At 42.0% G+C, this 21,357-nt stretch overlaps 1 protein-coding gene across 7 annotated transcripts in view; it reads right to left on the bottom strand.

Annotated features, from left to right (window-relative positions):
• EIF2AK1 (eukaryotic translation initiation factor 2 alpha kinase 1) overlaps positions 1–21,357 on the bottom strand; it is a 32,508-nt gene that overhangs the window by 10,374 nt on the left and 777 nt on the right. Inside the window, exons 1-13 of one of the 7 annotated variants that reach the window (XM_088833179.1) lie at positions 19,326–19,374; positions 18,417–18,652; positions 8,715–8,873; positions 7,909–8,042; positions 7,183–7,220; positions 6,409–6,508; positions 5,774–5,854; positions 5,031–5,130; positions 4,440–4,500; positions 3,796–4,114; positions 2,467–2,578; positions 1,192–1,299; positions 212–312 (exon numbers count right to left, since the gene is read on the bottom strand). In XM_088833179.1, coding sequence (XP_088689305.1) covers positions 212–312; positions 1,192–1,299; positions 2,467–2,578; positions 3,796–4,114; positions 4,440–4,500; positions 5,031–5,130; positions 5,774–5,854; positions 6,409–6,508; positions 7,183–7,220; positions 7,909–8,019 — 1,131 coding nt within the window. In that variant the 5' untranslated portion in view covers positions 8,020–8,042; positions 8,715–8,873; positions 18,417–18,652; positions 19,326–19,374. Of the gene's footprint in view, positions 1–211; positions 313–1,191; positions 1,300–2,466; positions 2,579–3,795; positions 4,115–4,439; positions 4,501–5,030; positions 5,131–5,773; positions 5,855–6,408; positions 6,509–7,182; positions 7,221–7,908; positions 8,043–8,714; positions 8,874–13,662; positions 14,614–15,565; positions 15,773–18,416; positions 18,653–19,325; positions 19,375–21,357 lie in introns of those variants that run through there. The other 6 variants (XM_055410321.2, XM_055410322.2, XM_088833178.1 and 3 more) reach the window with 6 other exon arrangements.

Raw genomic sequence — 21,357 nt, 5'->3', positions numbered from 1 at the left:
TAGAAGTTTTGAATGCCCAAAGATTATCCCTTTTAAATTTCACTTCAAGTTTTCACGTTCCAGACCTATGGACCGATGACTTATGTAATATAAACGTAATGATAACCTCCGAGGTAAATGAACAAAGGTACACAATCTCATTTAATTCAATGAACCGATACCCAAAGCATCCCAGTAAGCAGCTGACAATGACTGAATCTCCCCCACTTACCTTCAGATCTCTATGTACAATTCCCATGTTATGTATGTAAAACACACCTTCCACCAATTCCTGAAAAATTTTTGTTGCAACACTGGCCATAACATAAGGACCTTGAAGTTAAAAAAAAAAGTTTCACTTTTCTAATAGTTTTTCACTCGTTAACATCAAAATGTAATGAATGCAGCCTCAAATACATTAATATGTGACACTGATACAACATTCAGATTTTCAGCACTTCCTTAAGGACTCATTTCCCAAGCAGAAGCTGTGAAATCAACCGCTCACAGGACTGGGGTGAACCACGCTCCTCCCATAAAGACAAGCACTCAGCACTACAAGGCACACGCAGCAGGACAAGGACGCATACAACTCCTGTGGAGCCCTAAAGATACCCCAGGCACCACCGACCATGACCGAACTGAGCAACGTCTAGCATGTTCCAGTTTCATGGGAAACAGAGGGACACTGCAGAGCTACTGGAGAGACATTACGTCTCCTCCTCTCCGCTGGAAGCTAGTCTCAAGATTCTGAGTAGGCCAACTAACATGTGTTTTAGTCCAAATAAAAGGTCCCAGTGTCATTAAGAGTGAACAGCAAATGATTTATTATACTTAGTTGAGCCTTTGCCAAAAATCAAGTCGTTCGCATCCCCTATTTTGATAATCTATTATAATACAGTGAATTTCAACTTTGGCCACACATTAGAATCAACAAGAGAACTTTCACAAAATAGAACAAAGGCCAAGCCCTAACCAAGACCAGTTATATAAAAGTTATTGCTGTGGGCCCAGACAACACCCTTTTAAAAAAGGATTTCATTTTTAAGAAAAAACAGTCTTGGGTCGACAGACAGACTGAGGAGACAGTGCCCACACCCCTCACCCAGTTTCCCTGTTGCCAACACCTACATCAGTCTGGTACATTTGTCGCAATTGATGCACTGATCCTGCTAAGGGTCCATGGGTTATTCAGACTTCCCTAGTTTTTACCTAATGTCCTTTTTCTGTTCCAGGACTCCATCCAGGACACCACATTACATTTAGTTGTCATGCCTCTTGAGGGTCCTCTGGTCTCAGACTTTTCCTGTTTATGATGACCTTGACAGTTTTGAGAAGTACTGGTCAGGTGTTTTGTAGAATGTCCTTCAACTGGGATGTGTCTGTGTTTATCTCGTAATTAGACTGGGGTTATGGGCTCTGGGGAAGAAGACCACAGAGATACCCTGCCCTTCTCATCACCTCTTCTCAAGGGCACGTACTAGCAACACGAGTTATCACTGTGGATGTTGACCTTGACCACTAGCTTAGGGCATGTCTGTCAGGTTTCTCCCACTGTAGAGTTATTCTTTTTTATCGACATGTTTCTGAAAAGTTCCCCAGGTAATTTCAATGTTCAGCCTAAGTTGAGAACCAGTGTGGTAATATTTTACAAACATTAACCTAACAGAGTTATTTCTAGAGGATATGCTAGAACTGTGAGGGGCGGGGGGGGGGGGTGCTCTGGATCTTGAGGGAGACAAACTTCTGACTACATACCCTCCTGTAAAGGTTTCTTTCAAGGTCTCTTTTTGTAAAAGTGTCACATTTTCAGGCTAAAAAGCTAAAATATTTAAATTTTTTCCCTTAAAAACATTTTAAAGACCTTTTCTACCAAAAATCCCTAACCTAAATTCTAGCGTATTACTCCTGTGCTGTGTGCTTAGTCGCTCAGTCATGTCCAGCTCTTTGTGACCCCATGGACTATAGCCCACCAGGCTCCTCTGCCAATGGGGACTGTCCAGGCAAGAATACTGAAGTGGTTTGCCATGCCCTTCTCCAGGGGATCTAACCAACTCAGGGATCAAACCCAGGTCTCCCGCACTGTAAGCGGATTCTTTACCATCTGAGCCACCATATTACCCTTAAATATCAGCAAACTATGTACCTATGACAGTGAATGTTACTCGCTCAATCATGTCCAACTCTTTGCAATCCTGTGGACTGTGGCCCGCCAGGCTAATCTGTCAATGGAATTCTCCAGGTGAGAAAACAGGAGTGGGTTGCCATTTCCTTCTCCAGGGGATCCTCCTGACCCAAGGATCAAACCCCGGTCTCCTGCATTGCAGGCAGATTCTTTATCGTCTGAGTAACTTCCAAGCAACCTACTTGTTTTTAAAACTGTGATTTTCTTTCCTCCCCCCCCCCATCTCAAGCATCCGGAGGCAAAAGCCGATCTGCCTGCCTGTCACTCCTGGCCAGGCCCTGGGACACCCCCGCGGTACTCACAGGAGGATTCGTCCACACTCTGCCGGCCCCGCCCATCTCTCTCCGCGATCCAGTCCCACAGGGAGAGCTCGCACAGCTGCATCTGGATGTGCAGCATCAGGTGGTACTGCACCTAGGGGGCGACACGGAGCAGGTTCCCATATGCAGATTCGCTCACAGGGATCTCAAGAGGACAAAGGCTCCCCCGCCTGCGCTAGGCCAAGCACTGGGCTATGGGCTGTGGGCAGAGGCGCTCGGACAGACAGGCCTACCCAAGAAGCCCGAAGTCTAGTGAAGAAGATGGGAGGAATAAAGCAATACCGAAGTCAGGGTGTCATCACTGAGTGGGTGGAGGGTAGGCCTGGCTGGGCTAGGGCAAATGGAAGAAGCTCTCAAATGGAACAGCGGCCATGGACCCAAAACTGTTTAGTCTGCTCTCAAGATACAGTTTTTAAAGCTAAGATAGAGGATCGGACTGACTGTATGGTATTCCATCACTCTATGGATACCCCAGAGTGTACACACACTTTGTCTGACTTCAGTGGAACGGAAATTAACCATTTGTCTAAGAAAAAAGTAAGCAACAATTAAGCTCACTGCAGCCCATTCAGGAAGATTTTCAAATGTATTACAGAGCAATCAAAGGATTTCTGATGAAAAGTCCCTCACACTCAACTCCTCTAAAATTCAGGGGGACCTACTCAAAATTTTGTGTTTCATCGAAAACACATGCACAGAGCCTCGAGTTCCTGGAGAGCCAGAATTAATTCTACGTGAATATACGGATGGTGTCTAAAGTTTTATGATCCCAACCCGCCAGATTATGTGTAGACCCTGTTAATGTTACTCAGTGAAGGTGAGAGCACATGGGAGTCTCACCAGCAGTATCACTGGAATCCTAGTTAGTGGAATAAGACCCTGAAAGATGACCAAGTGACCCCACTAGGACGGTCTTCTAAAGTCAGGTTTCAAAAGACAGAAAATCTTTCTCCATAAATACATTTTGAGAGTATGAAGCTAACATACCACAGAAAGAAACAGACTGTGCGTGATACTTCCTACCCCGAGGTGTACATAGGAAATGTCTAGAGAAGGAAAGGGCCCGGGCAAGGTCAGAAAACAGCGAGCGTTAACTGAGGGAAGGAGGGGAGACCAAACACAAGGGCTGCGGGTTACGAGGGACACAAGAAGAGAGACAGACCATGAGGGCAGGAGGGCTACAGGACAGATGGGGAGGAGAAGCCAAGGAGGGAGCCGGCCTGGGGAGGGGGTGGCCGGATCTAACCACAGGGCTCCACGCCATCACGACTGGGAAGCAGCACACTGGCAGATCCCAGGAGAGGTACCTACTTCTGTCTGCCCCAACAAGTTGAGGTTTTCTTCAGAAGATTCCTCAGTGGATACGAAGTTCTCCTCCGGGTCAGAGTTATGCCAAAGGGGCAGCCGATGCCCAACAATGGGTCTGGAAGACCCATCAGCCACGTCACTTTCGCGGAGCTCAAGTAATGATTCGAAGTCACCAGCATCTCTGGAGCTGTAGTTCACTAATCCGTTATTCTGATTGTCTTCAACACCATGTTCTTGTAAGGATTTTTCTTCTTCTGAGGTGAATTCAGCAAAAATAATGGATGAGCTATTACTTCCATCATTTTTAACATCACATTGAGCACTACAGGGGGGAAAAAAAAGGAAAGATAAAAATCAATGTAAAAAAAAAGTCAGGCGTACTACCTCAACTGTTCCTTCCAGGCTGTATGTATATCTTACTGGTAAACTAACAAAAAAGACAGCCAATCTGTCTAGCAGTAGTAATTACTTAAAAATACTGACAGGAAAACACTTGAGAGGAGAAAGAAAACAGTTCAACATTTTGTAATGAAAATAAGCAAGAAGAAAGTCTAAAACACTCCTGAGCTCCTTGGTTGCAAAAGGCAACCCAAGGAGGTAACAGAAGTTAACGTCTACTGCATGAAAGGACACAGCAGCCCACGTACCTGAGGTCTTTCTGGTCAGAGATTACTTCCAGGGACGGCAACTGAAGAGAAAGTCTATCTGCTGAAGAGAAAAGAGGAGTCTTCAAAGCTGCGCAGTTTTCTAATTTACAGTCAAAGGCAGTGCTAAGATATGTAACTAATACCAAATGAGACTACAAGATAAAAACGTCATGACCTTCTGGCAAAACGCAAATACATCGAGCTTAGTCAAATGACTGGCGGATTTTAGGAAAGATAAACACAGAGCTGTTGACCTATACAAGGGCTCAGTGAACTTACTGGGCAGGACCCAACAGTAAACATTTCAGGTTCTGTGGGCCCCAGGGGAGTCTGCTGCCACTATGCCACTCTGCTTTGTAGTGCCAAAGCAGCGGAGGACGACGCACTCTTGTGAGCCTGGGTTCTCACACACTTTACTTATTGGCAAAGAAATTTGAATTTCACATAATCTTTACAAAATATTCTTCTTTGATTCCTTCTAACTTTAAAATATATATATATCAGCTTGTGGGATATGCAAGAGGCAGGCCAGATGTGGCCCATAGGCCAAAATTCACCAGCCCTTCAACTGTGTCTTCTAAAGCCGCTCACCTTGCCTGTGGGCCACGTGAACGTGTTCTATCCAGGCCGTGTGATAGCCAACGATATTAGGATGCTGAAGGCCTGCCAGCACCTTAACTTCCCGCAGGACCTGGAGAAGAAACATACTCAGAGCTGACTTCTACTGACCAATCTGTTACATGTTTATGGTGTCAGATATGACTTGTTCCGTCTGTCCGAGGAATCTAAATTATCTTAAAATGATGGAAATACTTTTGTGGGAGAAAAATGCTGTTGTTTAGCAACTAAAAACCTTACATGTATATGGTACTTTACACTTCTCATGGTTCATATATAATCATTCCCTCATTTCATTCCTACAAGTGAAGTCCAGCCCTCCAGGGTAAATATACCATACCTGTCACCGCTATTTCAAGGGCAAGAAACAGAAGTGGCTTAGAGGACTAGGTCATTTGCTCAGGACCACCCAGCATGTCAGGGAGGAGCTGGACCTGAATTGAGCATCTGTGTTTTTCCTAACAAGCCTATTACATATTATATTTAAATAGTTTACTTAAAAAATTAACTCCCCCAGCAATGACCCAGAAATGTGATCAATCTGAAGTACCTGTAAAAAAATTAAGTCTTGATGTTTATTTTACTGTAACACGTTCTTAGTAAATTGTTAATCCATACCACCTACTATTTGCCAGATACACACACACACACACACACACTCTCAAAAGGACCTAAACACTCAATTACTCAAAATAAGTAAATGTCTCAAATCATACCTTCATGCAATCTGTTTTAGTTGCACCTTTAATCAGGATTTTTTTAATCGCATAGTACTGACCATCTAATTTATTCCTGACCTAAAAAGTGGATGAAAAGACAAAGTAAACGATACCATTAAATTCCAACTGAATAAAGACAATTCTTTTCAACTTGACCTTAGATAATCCAAACTAGTCAAACAGATAAAATTACACTACAGACGTGAGTCCTCTTAACTACATTTAGGGAAGTCAGCCATAGCAAGACTAAAAGTTTTTTCAAGTACTGAGAATGTCATGGTTCTGAGAGTTGGACTGAGAGTCCAACTCCTAGAAGCTCTATGTTAGAAGAATGAGAATGTCTGCAAAAAAGCTCTGTGAAAAACACAGCAGCATAAATAACTGTTTACATTTTTAAATAAAAATTAACCATAGAACAAAACTCAAAAGGTTTCCAGACTCCCCCTAAATCACCAACGTGGTTAGGAAAAACGTAAAACCTGCCCACGTCCCTAACAAATGACAAATCTTAATAAAAGAAAATACATGATTTCTGGAAATTTCCTTTGAGCATTTTAAATGACAATGAAAACATCTTCAAATACAATACATTGTTTAGAGTAGGAAGTTAGAACGGATGTGCGGAAAACCACCTTGTATACTCTTCCATATCCACCTTTTCCTAAGACGGCTAGCTCTTCAAATTCATTTAAGTAACGTGAAGTCTGGGCTTCAAAGGCTACTTCCCTTGCTCTGAAAGTTAAACATAACCAATCAATCAATACCAAAACATGAGAGAACCACAACATTCTAAGATAGGTCATGCTCACTGTATTACTGTCCTGGGAAACCTCGTTTATCACTAAGCTGTAATGATTTGGAAAGGATAAGCTAAAATGAAATTCTTCATTCTCTATGAAAAAAGCATCTGCTAATAAGCAAATCAATAGCATAACAGAAATAGCAAGGGAATCGTTAACCTAATTTTAAGAATTTTACCAGCAATTAGTATTCCAATTAGAAATTATTATTGTTTTAAAACAGGAATTCTAAAGATGACTAACAGGCAGCAGTTGACTAGTTAGAGTTCAGTTACAAATTTACTTAAATTTCTTAATGATTCAGAACAATTACAGGTTTTAAACTAGCATTTCCTACATGAAGTTGAAATTCAGTGGTGTTCCCCTGACACAGGATGTCAGTGCTCTGAATTAAGGACAGGGCTTACAGAATCCCTAAGGAATTGGGGGAGGGGGTCAAAAAGAGAATGAGAAATCTTACAAAGCTTTTAACTTTCATGAACTACCCTAACTACATTATTTTTAATCCCAATACTAAATTCTGGTTAACTCAGGATTACTTCTCAATACTGATTTGTTTTGGATCAGTTTACTTCTTACATAGTCATAAAAGTATTCAACACATACCTGATCTTCTGGATATGAGAATTATCCTCACCAGGACCCTAAAATCAAAAAATTATTTTTTAAAAAACATTTTGAAAATTTCATGGAATAAGGAATCTACCAAAATTCAATGTTATATTACTACTCCCAAATGCTCAAATTAACATTTAAAAAAATACACCCACCCATCCAATGGCTTTTTTAATATCACTTAAGAGTGTGCAATTAAAGATATTCCTCCCTGAAAGATCACTCATGAAAAAGCTATATTCTCGCCATCCAAAGACCAGGCTGAGACCCCTCTGCATGGCTCAGTCCTCAACTTCAGCTCCTGCCTCTCATCTCAGCAAGGCCCATTCTGACACGCTATGCAGAGTTCACACAGCGCCTCCCAACATTTTCTAAGCCCTCTACTCCTTTATGTTTCTTCTTAACACCACCAACTAACACTCCGTGTATGTTTCTTTTTCTGTTGTTTACTGCCTCCTCATCAGAACATAAGCTCCCTGAGGGCAGGGACTTTTATTTTGTTCACTACCTGAACCCCAGCTCCTACAAGATAGCCTAACACACAATAGCCATTCGATAAATATCCATTGAATAAACAAAGTTAATATTAAACCCATTATATAAAAAAAAAACCACATCATGATATAATCAGGTTTTCATGATGCTTTAAAATATAGTTCTCTTAAAATCAGGATGCTTTTTGTCACACACAGAGTACATTTATTTCTCAGTGCTTACCTGGCGAACTCTTTCCTTAGCTGACCTCATCAAATGCGTAATAGCTCTGTTGTGATGTAGCCGCAATGAGCTGAACTCATCGCTGCAGGTGAAGGACGACAGTAGCCCCATTTTGATAAAGGTCTGACAAAGTACTGTAAGAAGAAGGTGGAAAACAATCACTAGAAAGGCCAGCGATAAAATGTCTCCCTGAGCGCTGTGAGCTGTCACAGCAAATTCTCAAACCTGAGGGGCAACGGGAACCCCCAATTTGGAACCAAGTCAGCCACAAGCATGGGTAACCCAAGCACCCAGAGACCTCCTGCCTGCAACTGGCATCTGAAACGAGGGCAGTCTTGTGGACTAAGCCCTTCAACTGTGGGAGCTGACTCGAACTTCAGGGAAACAGTGCCAGGAGTGAACTGTAAGACACCCAGCTGGAGGGTCAAGACAACTGGTCACAACTGTTTCAGGGTTTTGGTCAAGAACAGGTTCAGAATCAGTACCTGGGATTTTCATGTATCTGCTCACCAACTAAACCATAACAGATCTTCAAAAACTATATGAATTATCACATTGTAAATCAAAAAGACCTACCTTTTATTTATTCAGATACACACAATTTTATGGTGATTAATCTTTTTTGGGGTTCCCAGCGATGACATTCATAAGGAATGACCAAAGGAAAATACAAAATAAATTTACAAGATGTATTATTAAGGTTTATTTCAAATTTTTAGACACAAGCTGCCTCTTAGACCCATGGCATTAAACAACACAGAATCTGTACAAGTTTTATTCAGCAAAGTTAATTCATTCTTACTGACATTTAAACACCTGTCTGGAACGAAGTGGGTTTGGCTCATGCACATGGCTCAGGTGCTCCAGCAGAGAAACCAGCAACAGTTGGTTGGCAACTGCAAAAGGGAAGGTGGGCTGCTGCAGGGGTCCTTTCAGCACCTGGAGTTCTGCGGGAACATCAGATTCTGCAAGTGAAAACAGGAAAAAAAAATTTAAGAAATGGTAAACCGGTCAATCCTAAAGGAAATCAACCCTGCGTATTCACTGCAAGGACTGATGGTGAAGCTGAAGCTCCAGTACTCTGCCCACCTGATGGGAAGACCACCCAATGCCAACTCATTGGAAAAGATCCTGAAGTTGGGAAATACTGAGGGCAGGAGGAGAAGGGGGCAACAGAGGATGAGATGGTGGGAGGGCATCACTGACTCGATGGACATGAGTCTGAACAAATTCCAGGAGACAGTGAAGGACAGGGAATCCTGGCGTGCTGCAGTCCACGGGGTCACAGAGTCGGACACAACTTACCGACTGAACAACAAGCATGTCTCACAGTGAAAAAAAAAGCATATGCTAATTAGTAAAAGACTCTACTTAAATTTAAGAAAATAAAAAGCAAAACATTAGTTTAGGTGACTGGAGTTAATCAAGACAGAGTATTTGGAGTTGAGCTTTGAGTTGAAATCTGAGTCTGGAAGCACTAGCAGAAAGATGCCACTGCAGGCAAGGAGGAAGTTTTGCTTAGGGATGATGTGTGCAAAGGTAGAAATGAATAAATGGAAAATAAATATTGCAGCAAGGAAACAAGCAGGAACAGGCTTCCTTAAGGCCAGAGGTACCAGAAGTCTGGCCGTGAAGAAAAGGAAAGGGAGAAAGGATGGAACCTTTATGCTGAGTGTGTGCTACATACGTTTGGACCAGGTGTTTTATATGATCTCATTTAGTCGTCACGAAACCCTATGTGACCGTTCCCATTTTACAGATGCAGATACTGACCTCATTAAAAGGTTGAAGAACAAGCAAGCAGGCATCTCAGACAGACTCCTAAGCCTATCCTCATTATTCTACTAAACAAGACCAAGCCGGCAGCTGAGTTGGCACTTAAAGCAGAAGGTCCTAAGTTCTCATGCACCGTTTATTAAATACATCACTTAACAGCCCAAAAGCACAATGCAGGAAACAGTAAGGAAACTGTTCTGGACGTGTAACGGGGGAGCCTGGAAGGAGGCACGCAAATCTCAACACCAAGTCAGGATGAGCCTAGCAGAGGGATTAAGTGAAGAAACGTGGAGGAAAGAGCAAGTCCCAGAGATAAGGAGAAAGAAAGGGACTAGCCAGGGTTCAACTACTGGGAATGGGGAGGAGAGGTTAATGAGAGTGAAACCTGCTAAGAGGAGCTACTGGAGGAAAGAGCAGGCACTTCAAACTCTCAAAAGCTACTGACTCAACTGGCTGGAAATACTCTGCAGAACAGAGCCCATTGTACCCTACACCTTCTGTTAACAAAATCGTCCCCATTCCAAATACTCTGCTCCGAGCTTCTCTATAAGCCACTGCTGCTGCTGCTGCTGCTGAGTCACTTCAGTCGTGTCCGACTCTGTGTGACCCCATAGACGGAAGCCCACCAGGCTCCCCCGTCCCTGGGATTCTCCAGGCAAGAACACGGGAGTGGGTTGCCATTTCCTTCTCCAATGTGTGAAAGGGAAAAGTGAAAGTGAAGTCACTCAGTCGTGTCCGACCCCTAGCGACCCCACGGACTGCAGCCTACCAGGCTCCTCCATCCATGGGATTTTCTAGGCAAGAGTACTGGAGTGGCGTGCCATTGCCTTCTCCGATAAGCCACTGAAGGTCCTGTAAGAGCCAAGGTTTTTCAAATTGAGCGTTCATTCACCAATTTCCTCTCTGACCTGTAGGTGACTCAGAAAAGACCTGCATGAATGGCAATGTGCTATTCATTTTAAATGAATAATTATTATCTGAGTATGAGAAAGCAAAAGAATGGAAAATGTGCCATGTAAAAACATCTTTATATAAAGGTATCTTCAAGTTAAAACACGAATCACAAAATCAGATACAGTAATCTGTACTGTATGTGTCAAGAAAGAAAGGGCGACAATATTTATACAGAGCTCTTACACACTCATAAGAAAATGAAGCACAGTTAAAATTCAAACAGGCTTAACATAGCTAGTAAGTAATACATATATATTATGAAATGGAGGACCTTAGATTATGTGCAACACATAAACAGTAAAATAACCACAGTACCAGAGTTTGGAAACAGTGCCATCAGATTGGTAACTTTTTAAAAATTTATTTTTATTGAAGTATAGTTGATTTACAATGTTGGGTTAATTACTGCTAAACAGCAAAGTGATTTAGTTATACACACACACATATATATAAAAACTTCCTTTTCCATTATGGTTTATTATAGGATATTGAATACAGTTCTTTTGTGTGATACAGAAGGACCTTGTTTATCATTCTATATATAAAAGCTTATCTGCTAACCCCAACCTACCACTTCATTCCTCCCACAAACCCTTCCCCTTGGCAACCACAGATTGGTAATTAAAGTCTGGAATCCTTGGCATGGTTAAGAGCACAGAAAAGTAGACACTTTCAAACCCAAGGGGTGTCTACAACCTTTGGCAATACACTGTAGAATTTCAAATGTGCAAACCTTAACCCAACAATTCTACGTTTGGAAAGACAAACCAAGGGAATAAAGAAAGCACAGCAAATACATATGTCTAAGGAGATCAGGGCAACACCTTAAAGTACTGAAAATTTGTTAAGTTAAAATTGAGTCGGACACTACTGAGCGACTGAACTGAACTGATATATAGAATGCTATGTAGCTGTTGTATCAATAAATGACCCTACACAGAAAGATAATCATAAATAACAATGTAGCAAGTCAAAGAAGTAGGCTAAGCAACAAGGACCTATAGTATAGAACAGGGAACTGTACTCAATATTCTGCAATAATCTATACAGGGAAAGAATCTGAAAAAGAATGAATATCTGGACATGTATAACTGAATCCGTTTGTGGGACACCTGAAACTAACACAACCTGGTAAATCAACTATACTCAAATAAAAATTTAAAAAAAAAACAACAAAAGGAAGTAGGACATAAATTAGTAACTAGTTTATTAGCTACATAAACTAGTAATGCTAACGAAGGTGAGGCAAGACAGTTTCATACAAACCAACACAACCTTTCTGGTCACCATTTTAGCAAAACACATCAAAACTTTAAAAAAAAATGTTTTCTTTGACCAAACAAACCCCACTTTCATGGGTCTATTCTAAAGAAATAATCATGTATTAACAAAGATTTATGAATATAGATATCAAATAGAGGTCAAACCCTGTATTATTTCTAATGGTTAAAAAAAAAGACAATCCTGTTTTGCAACAACACAGCAAAGATTAAATAAATGATAGTAGAGAATGTGATCATCTTAAAATAACGTTCTTAAAGGCTAATTTATCACAAGAAAATGCTAACATAAGTTCACATTTAAAAAGCAACCTGCTTATCAGGCTATTAGGATCACGATTTTAAAATATATTTATTTTATAGCTATATTGATATATATACACAAAAAGAATAGAAAGATCAAAGCAGACAAAAATCTCTGCCCGCTGTTTTCTCAATGACACACAGACAGAAGCTACAAAGAGTGAAATTACAGTGAGCAGCAGTTTTATAGTCTGCCTGTTTGACCACTGGTGTCTAGGCACCTACCTGGTCTACAGCACCTCTCAGGGAATACTGCAAACAAAAACACCAAATTTTCAGCAGTGAGGTCTCCACAGAGACAGGAGTAAAGGGGATCTTCCCCTCTCGTTCCTTTATGCCTTTACATTTTCCGATGCTTTCTCTAAATTTTGATCCTATTCAGAGAATGTTTCTATCATACTCTGATAGAAATCTTTAATCTATTCAGAATACCTTTCTTTGACAAATATTTTAAATGCAAAATGCACCTAAAAAATTGTCCCTAGCTAAACCAAAATGAACGGTTTGTAAATGGGAATTACAAACAGTAACCTCTGAGAGATGAGATCATGGCTGTTTTAGTTTCTTCTTCAGATTTCTCTACCTTTTCAACATATTCTATAATGTGAAAAAAATTTTTTTAAGTACTGAATTGCCAACAGTGGTGAGATTTTTTTTTTTTAGGAGTGTTTTCTGCTTCTGTATACCCTTATCCCTATCCTCTATGATAAGAAAACTCTACTTTTTAATATAAAAGAACAACAAAAAAAATGGTTGCTCAACAGAGTCAACTGAACCTAATAAGAAAGTGACAACTTTAAAAAGATGATAGACAGACACCCAAACACAGGAAGGAGTAAAACTGACAGGAAATGAAGATGGAGGCTGAGTCTCTCACTTCACAGTTATGGTCCAGAGAAAAGGAAGAAGTAAGGGGCTGAGATGAAAGGTGAGGTCAAGCTCTCCCATAAAAGAGTAAGAAACAAGATCCAGGCCCAGTGTGAATTAAGAGTTCTAGAATTCTGCCAAGTAAGAGAGGAGTAAGACAAACAGGAAAGGAATCATCTGATTCAACCTCCTGAGGAAAGTATGATCCAAATTAAAGAATCTGAAGGATTTATCAGAGGTAAAAATTCAGAAATACCTGTGTCAGATGAGAGAAGAAAAATTAATGAGCCTGACAATAGGCTTACTGTTGGCCTAATGCGAGCTTTTCCACAGGGGTGGGGAAAAACATGCAAAAACTTTGATCAAGGACTGATGATGCTGGTTCGAGGAGAATCCCTACTCGATGAGCTGGAAAAGACACAGGCGCCGGTTACATCCAGACTGTGACTTTTCTAATGCTACCACTGTTGGGCACAGTGACCTCCTCACATCAACACAGACACCCGCTGAGAAGTCATCTACCTATTCTGTTTTTACACCAAGAAATGAAACAAGGATTTCTTACAGATCTAACCTTTCATATAGAAAGACAGTGTATGTCTGGACATTCTGGGCTTCTCTTTTCTTCTCTGTGAAAGAAAAGGCAGTATGTAAACACAGCAGTATCATGAGTAACCAAAGGAGAAGGAAATTTTTAGAAGCTTATCGAAGATCACTCCCTTCAAGAATAATCTTCAGTGTGCAGAAAACCTTATCACAGTGTTACAGAACAGACTTGCCTGTTTACAGCAGGGACTTTGACATAACGCTTTATGTCTAGTAACCGAGCTACTAGAATATGAAACATGTGGGAAAAAATCAGTTTTTCCTTTAAAACATAGTTATCTTACAACTGTCCTATGCTAAGAGCCTACCTAAATCACTAACACAGTATCCTTTTGTTTCTGTTTATCAAGAATTATAGGTAGTAATAAGGGTGAAAATTGAAGAATTTACGGAATAAATTAAGACCTTTTCAACTCAGCTTGCACCTTTAAATCCCCTGCAACATGTTAATATTTGTTTCAGGCTTCAACTTAACGTATATTCTCTATAATCACTCTATTTGAACTATCACAAAGTAAAAACCTTCCTGAATCAATGATGCATTCATTTATGGCACAATTTTATTTTAAAAATGGCCATAAACCCTACTATATATAAACAATGACCTACTTTACAGCACAGGAAATTATACTCAATATCTTGTAACAACCTATAATGGAAAAGAATATACATATGTGTGTGTGTATGGCTGAGCCACTTTGCTGTACACTTGAAATTAACACAACACCGTAAATTAACTATACTTCAATTTTTTTCAAGTGTTCATCCACTAAAAAAAAATACATTCTGAGTACTTGGGATATTTTTTGCTACTGGATTACATAATAGCGATACCTATACTATCACCATCAATATATTTACTGAGGAAATTAAACTTTTAAAATATTTAACTATTTTTATAGTTATCCAATATCTAAATAAAGCAAACAAATACTACCTATCATACGCTCCATTTCGGCCCCTATTTAATCTTCAGTTCAGTTCAATTCAGTCCCTCAGTCCTGTCCGACTCTTTGTGACCCCAACTTAATCTCAGTTCTGCTCAAAATTATACCGCTGTCATGATCACTACAAATTCTTATGTTGATGTCTGCAAGGGCTCAGGCAATTACAAATGTTATAAGGTAAACAGTCCACACCAAACCAACCTCCGTTCTGACACCAACTGCAATTCTGGAAAAGTTTCTGGTATCACCCTGATGTTCAAGAAAAAAAAAAAAACTGCCAAAACAACTGGTTACCACTGAAGAGCCTACTGCACTTTCATGAATATATTAGATATTTTGAACTGGTTAGACTCAATGTTATAAGCACCCCTCTCTTTATGAACCACTTGACGAACTTACGCCCTATCTCCTAGTAACTAAAAACGTCAAGAAAACTTGGATTTCTTCCTTAACAGAAGAGGATGATGTCCTTACTGTTTCACTATGAGAACTCTTCAGCTACGCAAAAGTAAAGCAGAAGACAAAGAGAAGCTACCAATGAAAACAACCCAAACTGCTCAGCGCATAGGGTCTGCCAAGTTGCATTCGACTAGTTTGCAAGGCTCAAGCTCATCACCTGAGCCCCGGGGCTCAGGAGCTGGAAAACAGCCAGAGAGAAAACAGCCTGGCACGTCGGTAGCCCCGAGGCCGCAGAGGAAACCCGCGGAGCAGAAAGGGAAACGACCGAGCGGGCTGCAGACAACTGTTTCAATACGAGCTCTCCTAATCCAGGCGGCCCCTCCGACCCTGCACCGCTGGGCCCCGTTCAGGCCCGGATCCAGCCCCACTTGTCCAGGTCCTGGGCCGAACCTCGCGGCCAACTGCCGGGCCAGAGGATGAAGGTGGACGGGGGCGGGGAAGGCCCCCGCACTCCGTGCTCCTCACCATCATACTTGGGGTCCGAGCCCTCGGCGGGGAAGTCGATGGCGGGCGGCGCGGGCACACCCCCCGCCGCGTCGCCCTCCGCCTCGCGCTCCGCGGCCCCAGAGACGCCCCCCAGCATCGCCGGGCGCGCACGGGACGCCAGTCAGCCAGCCCTCCCGCCAGCCGCACTCGGCCCTCCCAGCGGCCGCCACCGGATCCGGAAGTAGCCGCTCGGAAGGCGGAAGACCTGCCTCGCCCCCGCCCCGAGCGACGCCGTCTCAGGCCACGCCCCGTCTCGGGACCTTGCCCCGCTTCCGCGGAGAGGACAGGCTGGTTCCGCGCCGCGCATCCCTAGTGCCGGCGCCGGATGGGCTGGTCCTCGCGCGGCAGTGGCGGTGGCGGGATCCCCCCGCTACGCCGGGGTTGACCCGGGCCTGCGCTCCGGCTCCACTGCCCTCGAGACCTGAACACCCAGCTAGTCAGCGTTCTCACATCTCCCGCCAGGACTCCGGTGCTAGCCTAAGAATCCGGCGTCTGCAGGGACTCTGATCCAAATGTTTACTTTTTGCGAACACGTCGGTGACTTTGTCATTTGTTGGCTTTCTTTTTTTAGAAAAATCGGAAGCATCTAGAGGATTCGTCTCAACGAGAACTGAACCCGTTTGGCTGAACCGTTAAGCCACCACAAAACGGGAAATGCCAGATAGATTCCAGAGTGAATCAGCCTCATAAAATTTCCGCGGGTTTTGAGACAACTTTCAACTGAGGTGATTTCAAACCTAGACAGCCTTTTCGAAGTGATCCCATGGCCACACCGGATCAACAACGGTAGTTTGAAGCCACTGGCTGCAAAACTTCTCTTTGCTCTCCGATGTCTCTGATGACTTGGTCGCCGGCGCAATGCTGTTGGAAGTTCTTAGACCGCAGATCAGATAGCAGAGCTGGAATAAAAAGCCAATCAGGGAGTTTCCTGGCGGTCCAATGGTTAAGGACTTGGTGCTTTCACTGCCAAGGCCTAAATTCAATCCCTGGTCGCAACTAAGATTCCACAAGGGGCCTGGCGCAGCCAAAAAAAAAAAAAATTCCTTTCAGATTTGTGTGCTCAACCCCAGTGCCATGTGCAAAAATGGTATTGTTTAAGAATTGCATTTGAGGGACTTCCCTGGCGATCCAGTGGTTAAGACTCCACCCTTCCAATGTGTCAGGGTGAGGGTTTGATTTCTGGTCAGGGAAATAAGATCCCACATTAATTTTTTTTAATCTACTCTTAAAAAAAAATACCTATTTGAACAAAGCTTCCTCATAGTCTACTGGTGTATTCACCCTGGTAGAAGCAATTAAGGATGTAGTTCTCCAAATAACTCCCAGGGACTAGGGATTAACCTTTCCATGCCCTGCTGATGGACCAGGCATAGCCTTTCAGGAGGGTGATTTATCTATAAATAAATGTGCAGAGCTTTAAAAATGCAAATACTTCTGATTCATCAATTCCACTTTTGGGAATTTATCCTAAGGAACAGGTTAAGACTGAACAAGAAGTTTTAGCTAAAATGTATTAATTGCAACACTAATTATGATACCCAAAACAGGACAATATAATTGGTTAGATGAATGATGAACATCAATACAGTGGCACACTTTGCAACCATTAAAAATGTTGGTGTGCATTATCTGGCTCTCACCACTTTTTTCAACCACCACCAGAACAGAGGAAAAAACCAAACTCATTCTGGTGGGAATATAATGAAGGCAACCTTTTGAGAAAATGACATGCAATTTATAGTTAAAAGCTTTTAAATAAGCACACACTTCTACCTATATATAGATGTATAACCAAAGCAAATAGAGTGCTGGAAAAAAGACAAATACAAGAATGTCCACCAAAAGAAAAAAAAAAAGCGATATATATATATCTCCACCAAGGTATAGTCTATAATAGAAAAGCACTGAACTAAATCCAAATTCCAAATAGAAGAGCAGTTAGGGTACAACCGTGCAATGAAACCCCACGCAGGCAAAAACTGGGGGTGGGGGGGAGGTACACGTTCCTCTCTTGACCTCCACGGTATCACACAATTCTAGTTCTCTGTTTTACTGGTCCTTCATCTCAGCCTTTCAGTATCCCTTTCTGGATCCTCCTTCTCCAAATGTGTAATTGTGTAGGGCTCTTGTCATGTCATCCCAAATTCTCAGGAGATAACCACGTGCATCGCTATCAGGTTACATACCACCAACAACCTAACAACTCCCAAGTGTACCTCCGCAACACAGGCTTGTTCTCTCAGATGTCTTAAAAGCTTCTGGAATGTGTCTGAAAGTGAACTCTTAATATTCCTCCTAACACTTTTATACTATCCTCCATCTATTTATATTAGCACATAATCCACCCATTTGTCCAAGTCTAAAACATGAGTCAATTTTTATTCTATATCCAGAATATATCTAAAGTGAAAATGGAAGTGGATCAGTCATGTCCGACTCTTTGTGACCCCATGGACTGTAGGAATTCTCCAGGCCAGAATACTGGAGTGGGTAGCCTTTCCCTTCTCCAGGGGATCTACCCAACCCAGGGATCGAACCCAGGTCTCCCACATTGCAGGTTGATTCTTTACCAGTTGAGCCACAAGGGAAGCCCAGAATATATCTAGGCTGCCTACAATTTTTTAAAAAGTAGAAACATGATACAGATAAACATGCAATACTAAACATATAGGTAACCAAAAAGGAATCCCATAAGACCCTAACACAGGAGAAGATGCACAAATTTCACTAGTTACAGGTAAAAGTTGCATGCCACAATGAAGACCTGACACAGCCAATAAATAAATAAACATTTTAAAATAAAATGAAATAAAATATAAAGGGTACTTACTCTGTACCTGTGGGCTTTACTGCTGAGTGGCTCAGCAGTAGAGAATGCACCTGCAACGCAGGAGATGCAGGTTCAATCCCTGGGTTGGGGAAGGTCCCCTGGAGGAGGGCATGGCAACCTACTCTTGCCTGGAGAATCCCATGGACAGAGGAGCCTGGTGGTCTACAGTCCGTGGGGTCGCAGAGTCAGATGTGACTGAGCAACTGAGCACACACGCACACTTTGTACCTATGTTTCTTTAAAAAAAAAACAAACACATCAATATTAAGACCTGGGAGGTATCCTGAGACAGAAAGAAAGAAAAAACACCCAGGAGTAGGAATGAATCCAGTTCATTTCAAAGAAAGGCCAGGAGAGGAGAAAGGAAGCAGGAATGGCTGGAGAAGCGGTTAGACCTCGTGAGAACAAAATTTAGACTCCTCTGTAAGGCCCATAGGGCCTTTCAAGAGCTGCCCCAGGGTTCCTTTTCAGTCTTCACTCATCACTCTCATGGCAGTCTGTGGGACCACGCAGATGACTAAGACTCATGACTTCAGCGTTCATGAGGGGGGCCAGAGCAGCGATGGTTCCTGAGGTCACAGCTTCCAGAGCAGGGACAGAGTCACACAGGAAGCAGGACAGAATCCTTAATGACTGAACAACTGGTGGCCATTGGCTGCACAGAGGGTCTTTGCCCACCTTCTCCACTTTTACTGCATGTACAGTATAGCTTTTTCCTCTTGGGGAAGACAAACCTTTCTAAAGAGATGGAAATTTCTTCGTGGCAGGGGTGGGGATCTCCAAGTGGGGGATGGCATTCCTGAGGAAGGCCCCTCTTTTTGGCAGAGTAGGTGTTGTGTTTGGATGCATCTGGATGTGTGTGTCCCTGTGTATGTGTGTGTACACACAAATGCCTACCCAGTCTCTCACCTTCCCCATCCTGTGAAACCTTCACATCAATATTCACATGGACTTTGTCACCTATTGAGAGAGACAGATCAGTAACATCAGAGGATGTCCCCAGTAGCTACCTTTATCAATTATCCTGTTACATCAATAATGATGATTACCGAAGAGAAGGTAAGTGCTATAAACCTTAATAGAATTAGTGGTCTATCCATGCATGTTTGCAGGTAATGAGATAAGAGGAGGTATAAATTTCTCATCTCTATGGTGGGGAGTTAGAAGATACCGCTTGATGGATCAATAAACAGATATTTAGGTATATAAGGTCACTAATAAGGTGCTTAGTGTACTGTGTAAAACTGGGGGTTGGATCCATTTTGTCATCTTTCCTAACTACTTACTCGTCCCATGTTAAGGAACTATCCAAGTTACACACTGGGATCCAGTCTTCTCTAGTTTGTCTCCAATTCCTCTGTTTTTACTCTAACAGCTCCAGCCCCCTGCAGGTATCTAGCAATGATCAGGGAGCATGAGAGTTTGACTAAGGGTACGACACCTTGCTAGCTAGCCTTCCAGATGGCCCCCACGGATCTCTTCCTACTGGTCTTCATGCCCTTTTCAAGTTCCCACTCACAGTGTACTAAGGTTAGTTTGTATGATGGTTAGCATATGGAGAACTGATGGTCTAAGGTGTCCAAGATTAGTTGAAAAGATGCTGTGACTCCCACCTTGCTTTCTCTCCCTCATCCCTCCTTCTGGGAGAAACACAATTGCCATGTTGTGAGCAAGGCCCAGGCGATGAGGATCCGAGCCTGCCACAACATGGAAGTGTGCTTAGAGCAGATTCTTCTTCCCCAGAACCCTAAAATGTCTGCAGCAAGACAATGGGTGGACACCCACTTTAGGAGAGACTGAGCTAGGACCACCAAGCTTTGCTGCTCTCAGATGCCTGACCCTCAAAAACCCGTGGGAAAAAAATAAGTGCTTGCTTGGGGGGTAATTTATTACACAGCAATAATAAATACATATGCTTAACTAGATTTCCAGCCTCTTATCAGGGTAAGGAACAGCCTAAAGTAATGCCTTGTGAAGATTCTGTTGATCTGCCTGGCTGTCAGGCAACAGCTGTGATGTCATCAGGATTAGAACCCTTACTCAGTACAGTCTTGCCAGTGTGGGATGACAAGTCCCAGATGAACAGACTTCTCTGGTAAGCACATCTATTTCTGCTTTCCTCTTCACTTCCCCAAACAAGGTCAATTACTAAAGGATCCTCAGGCCAAAACTGTTTCTTGACATTCCTTTTGTCAACAGACACACTTGAAATGGTGATTTAACGTGGATATTGGCAATTAAGAATGTATTACTCCTATTTCAATCCCTGGACTTCTCTAAGTTTTGGGCCTCAACCCCAGTGCAACATGCAAGATATGTTAAGTGTTTTCAACAATTTTTATATAGGGCTAGTCAGATATATGATTTCAGTGAGTTGTTAATATTAAAAATGAATATATAAATAATAATCACCATTTTATAAAGTTAAGCTATAAAATATTTCAACTGAAAATATCAGGATGCATATTTGAAAAAATATTTAATTTTACTTAACGCCTGTCAGTTTCCATCCAATATAAACCATGTAATGTAGAAATAGGGCAGTTTTGAGATAACTTTCCTTGGGACTAATGAAATACTGCACTGTTAAAAATGACTTTTAAGGTTCTTTTGGGAGTCCCTGAGAACCTTTATTTTTATGTCCATATTCTCATACCTCGCACCATCAGGAGAATTTTATTTCTCAAATTATTAAACTTTGTAAGAATAAAGTTCTGTTCTACCATAACCCTCTTAAATCCCTATGACTCCCCTTTCCCTCCCCTACACAGTTGTCGGCTTAGTATATATTACTCCAATCTTTATTCAATTCCACAGATAGGTGTGTACTACAATAGAACAGCATTGTTTTTGTTTCGAAAGGGTTTGGTTTTGCAAAAACAATGGCTAAAAACACATTTTTCTGCAACTTGCATTTTGTTTTCCACTCCGAACTATGTCC

Source organism: Moschus berezovskii, chromosome 27 (genome assembly GCF_049115385.1).
Source record: "Moschus berezovskii isolate FMDL1 chromosome 27, NW_MosBer_1.0, whole genome shotgun sequence".
NCBI classification, from domain to species: Eukaryota; Metazoa; Chordata; class Mammalia; order Artiodactyla; family Moschidae; genus Moschus; species Moschus berezovskii.
Note: the sequence above shows the minus strand (reverse complement) of the source record. Positions and strands in the feature narration are given on the sequence as shown.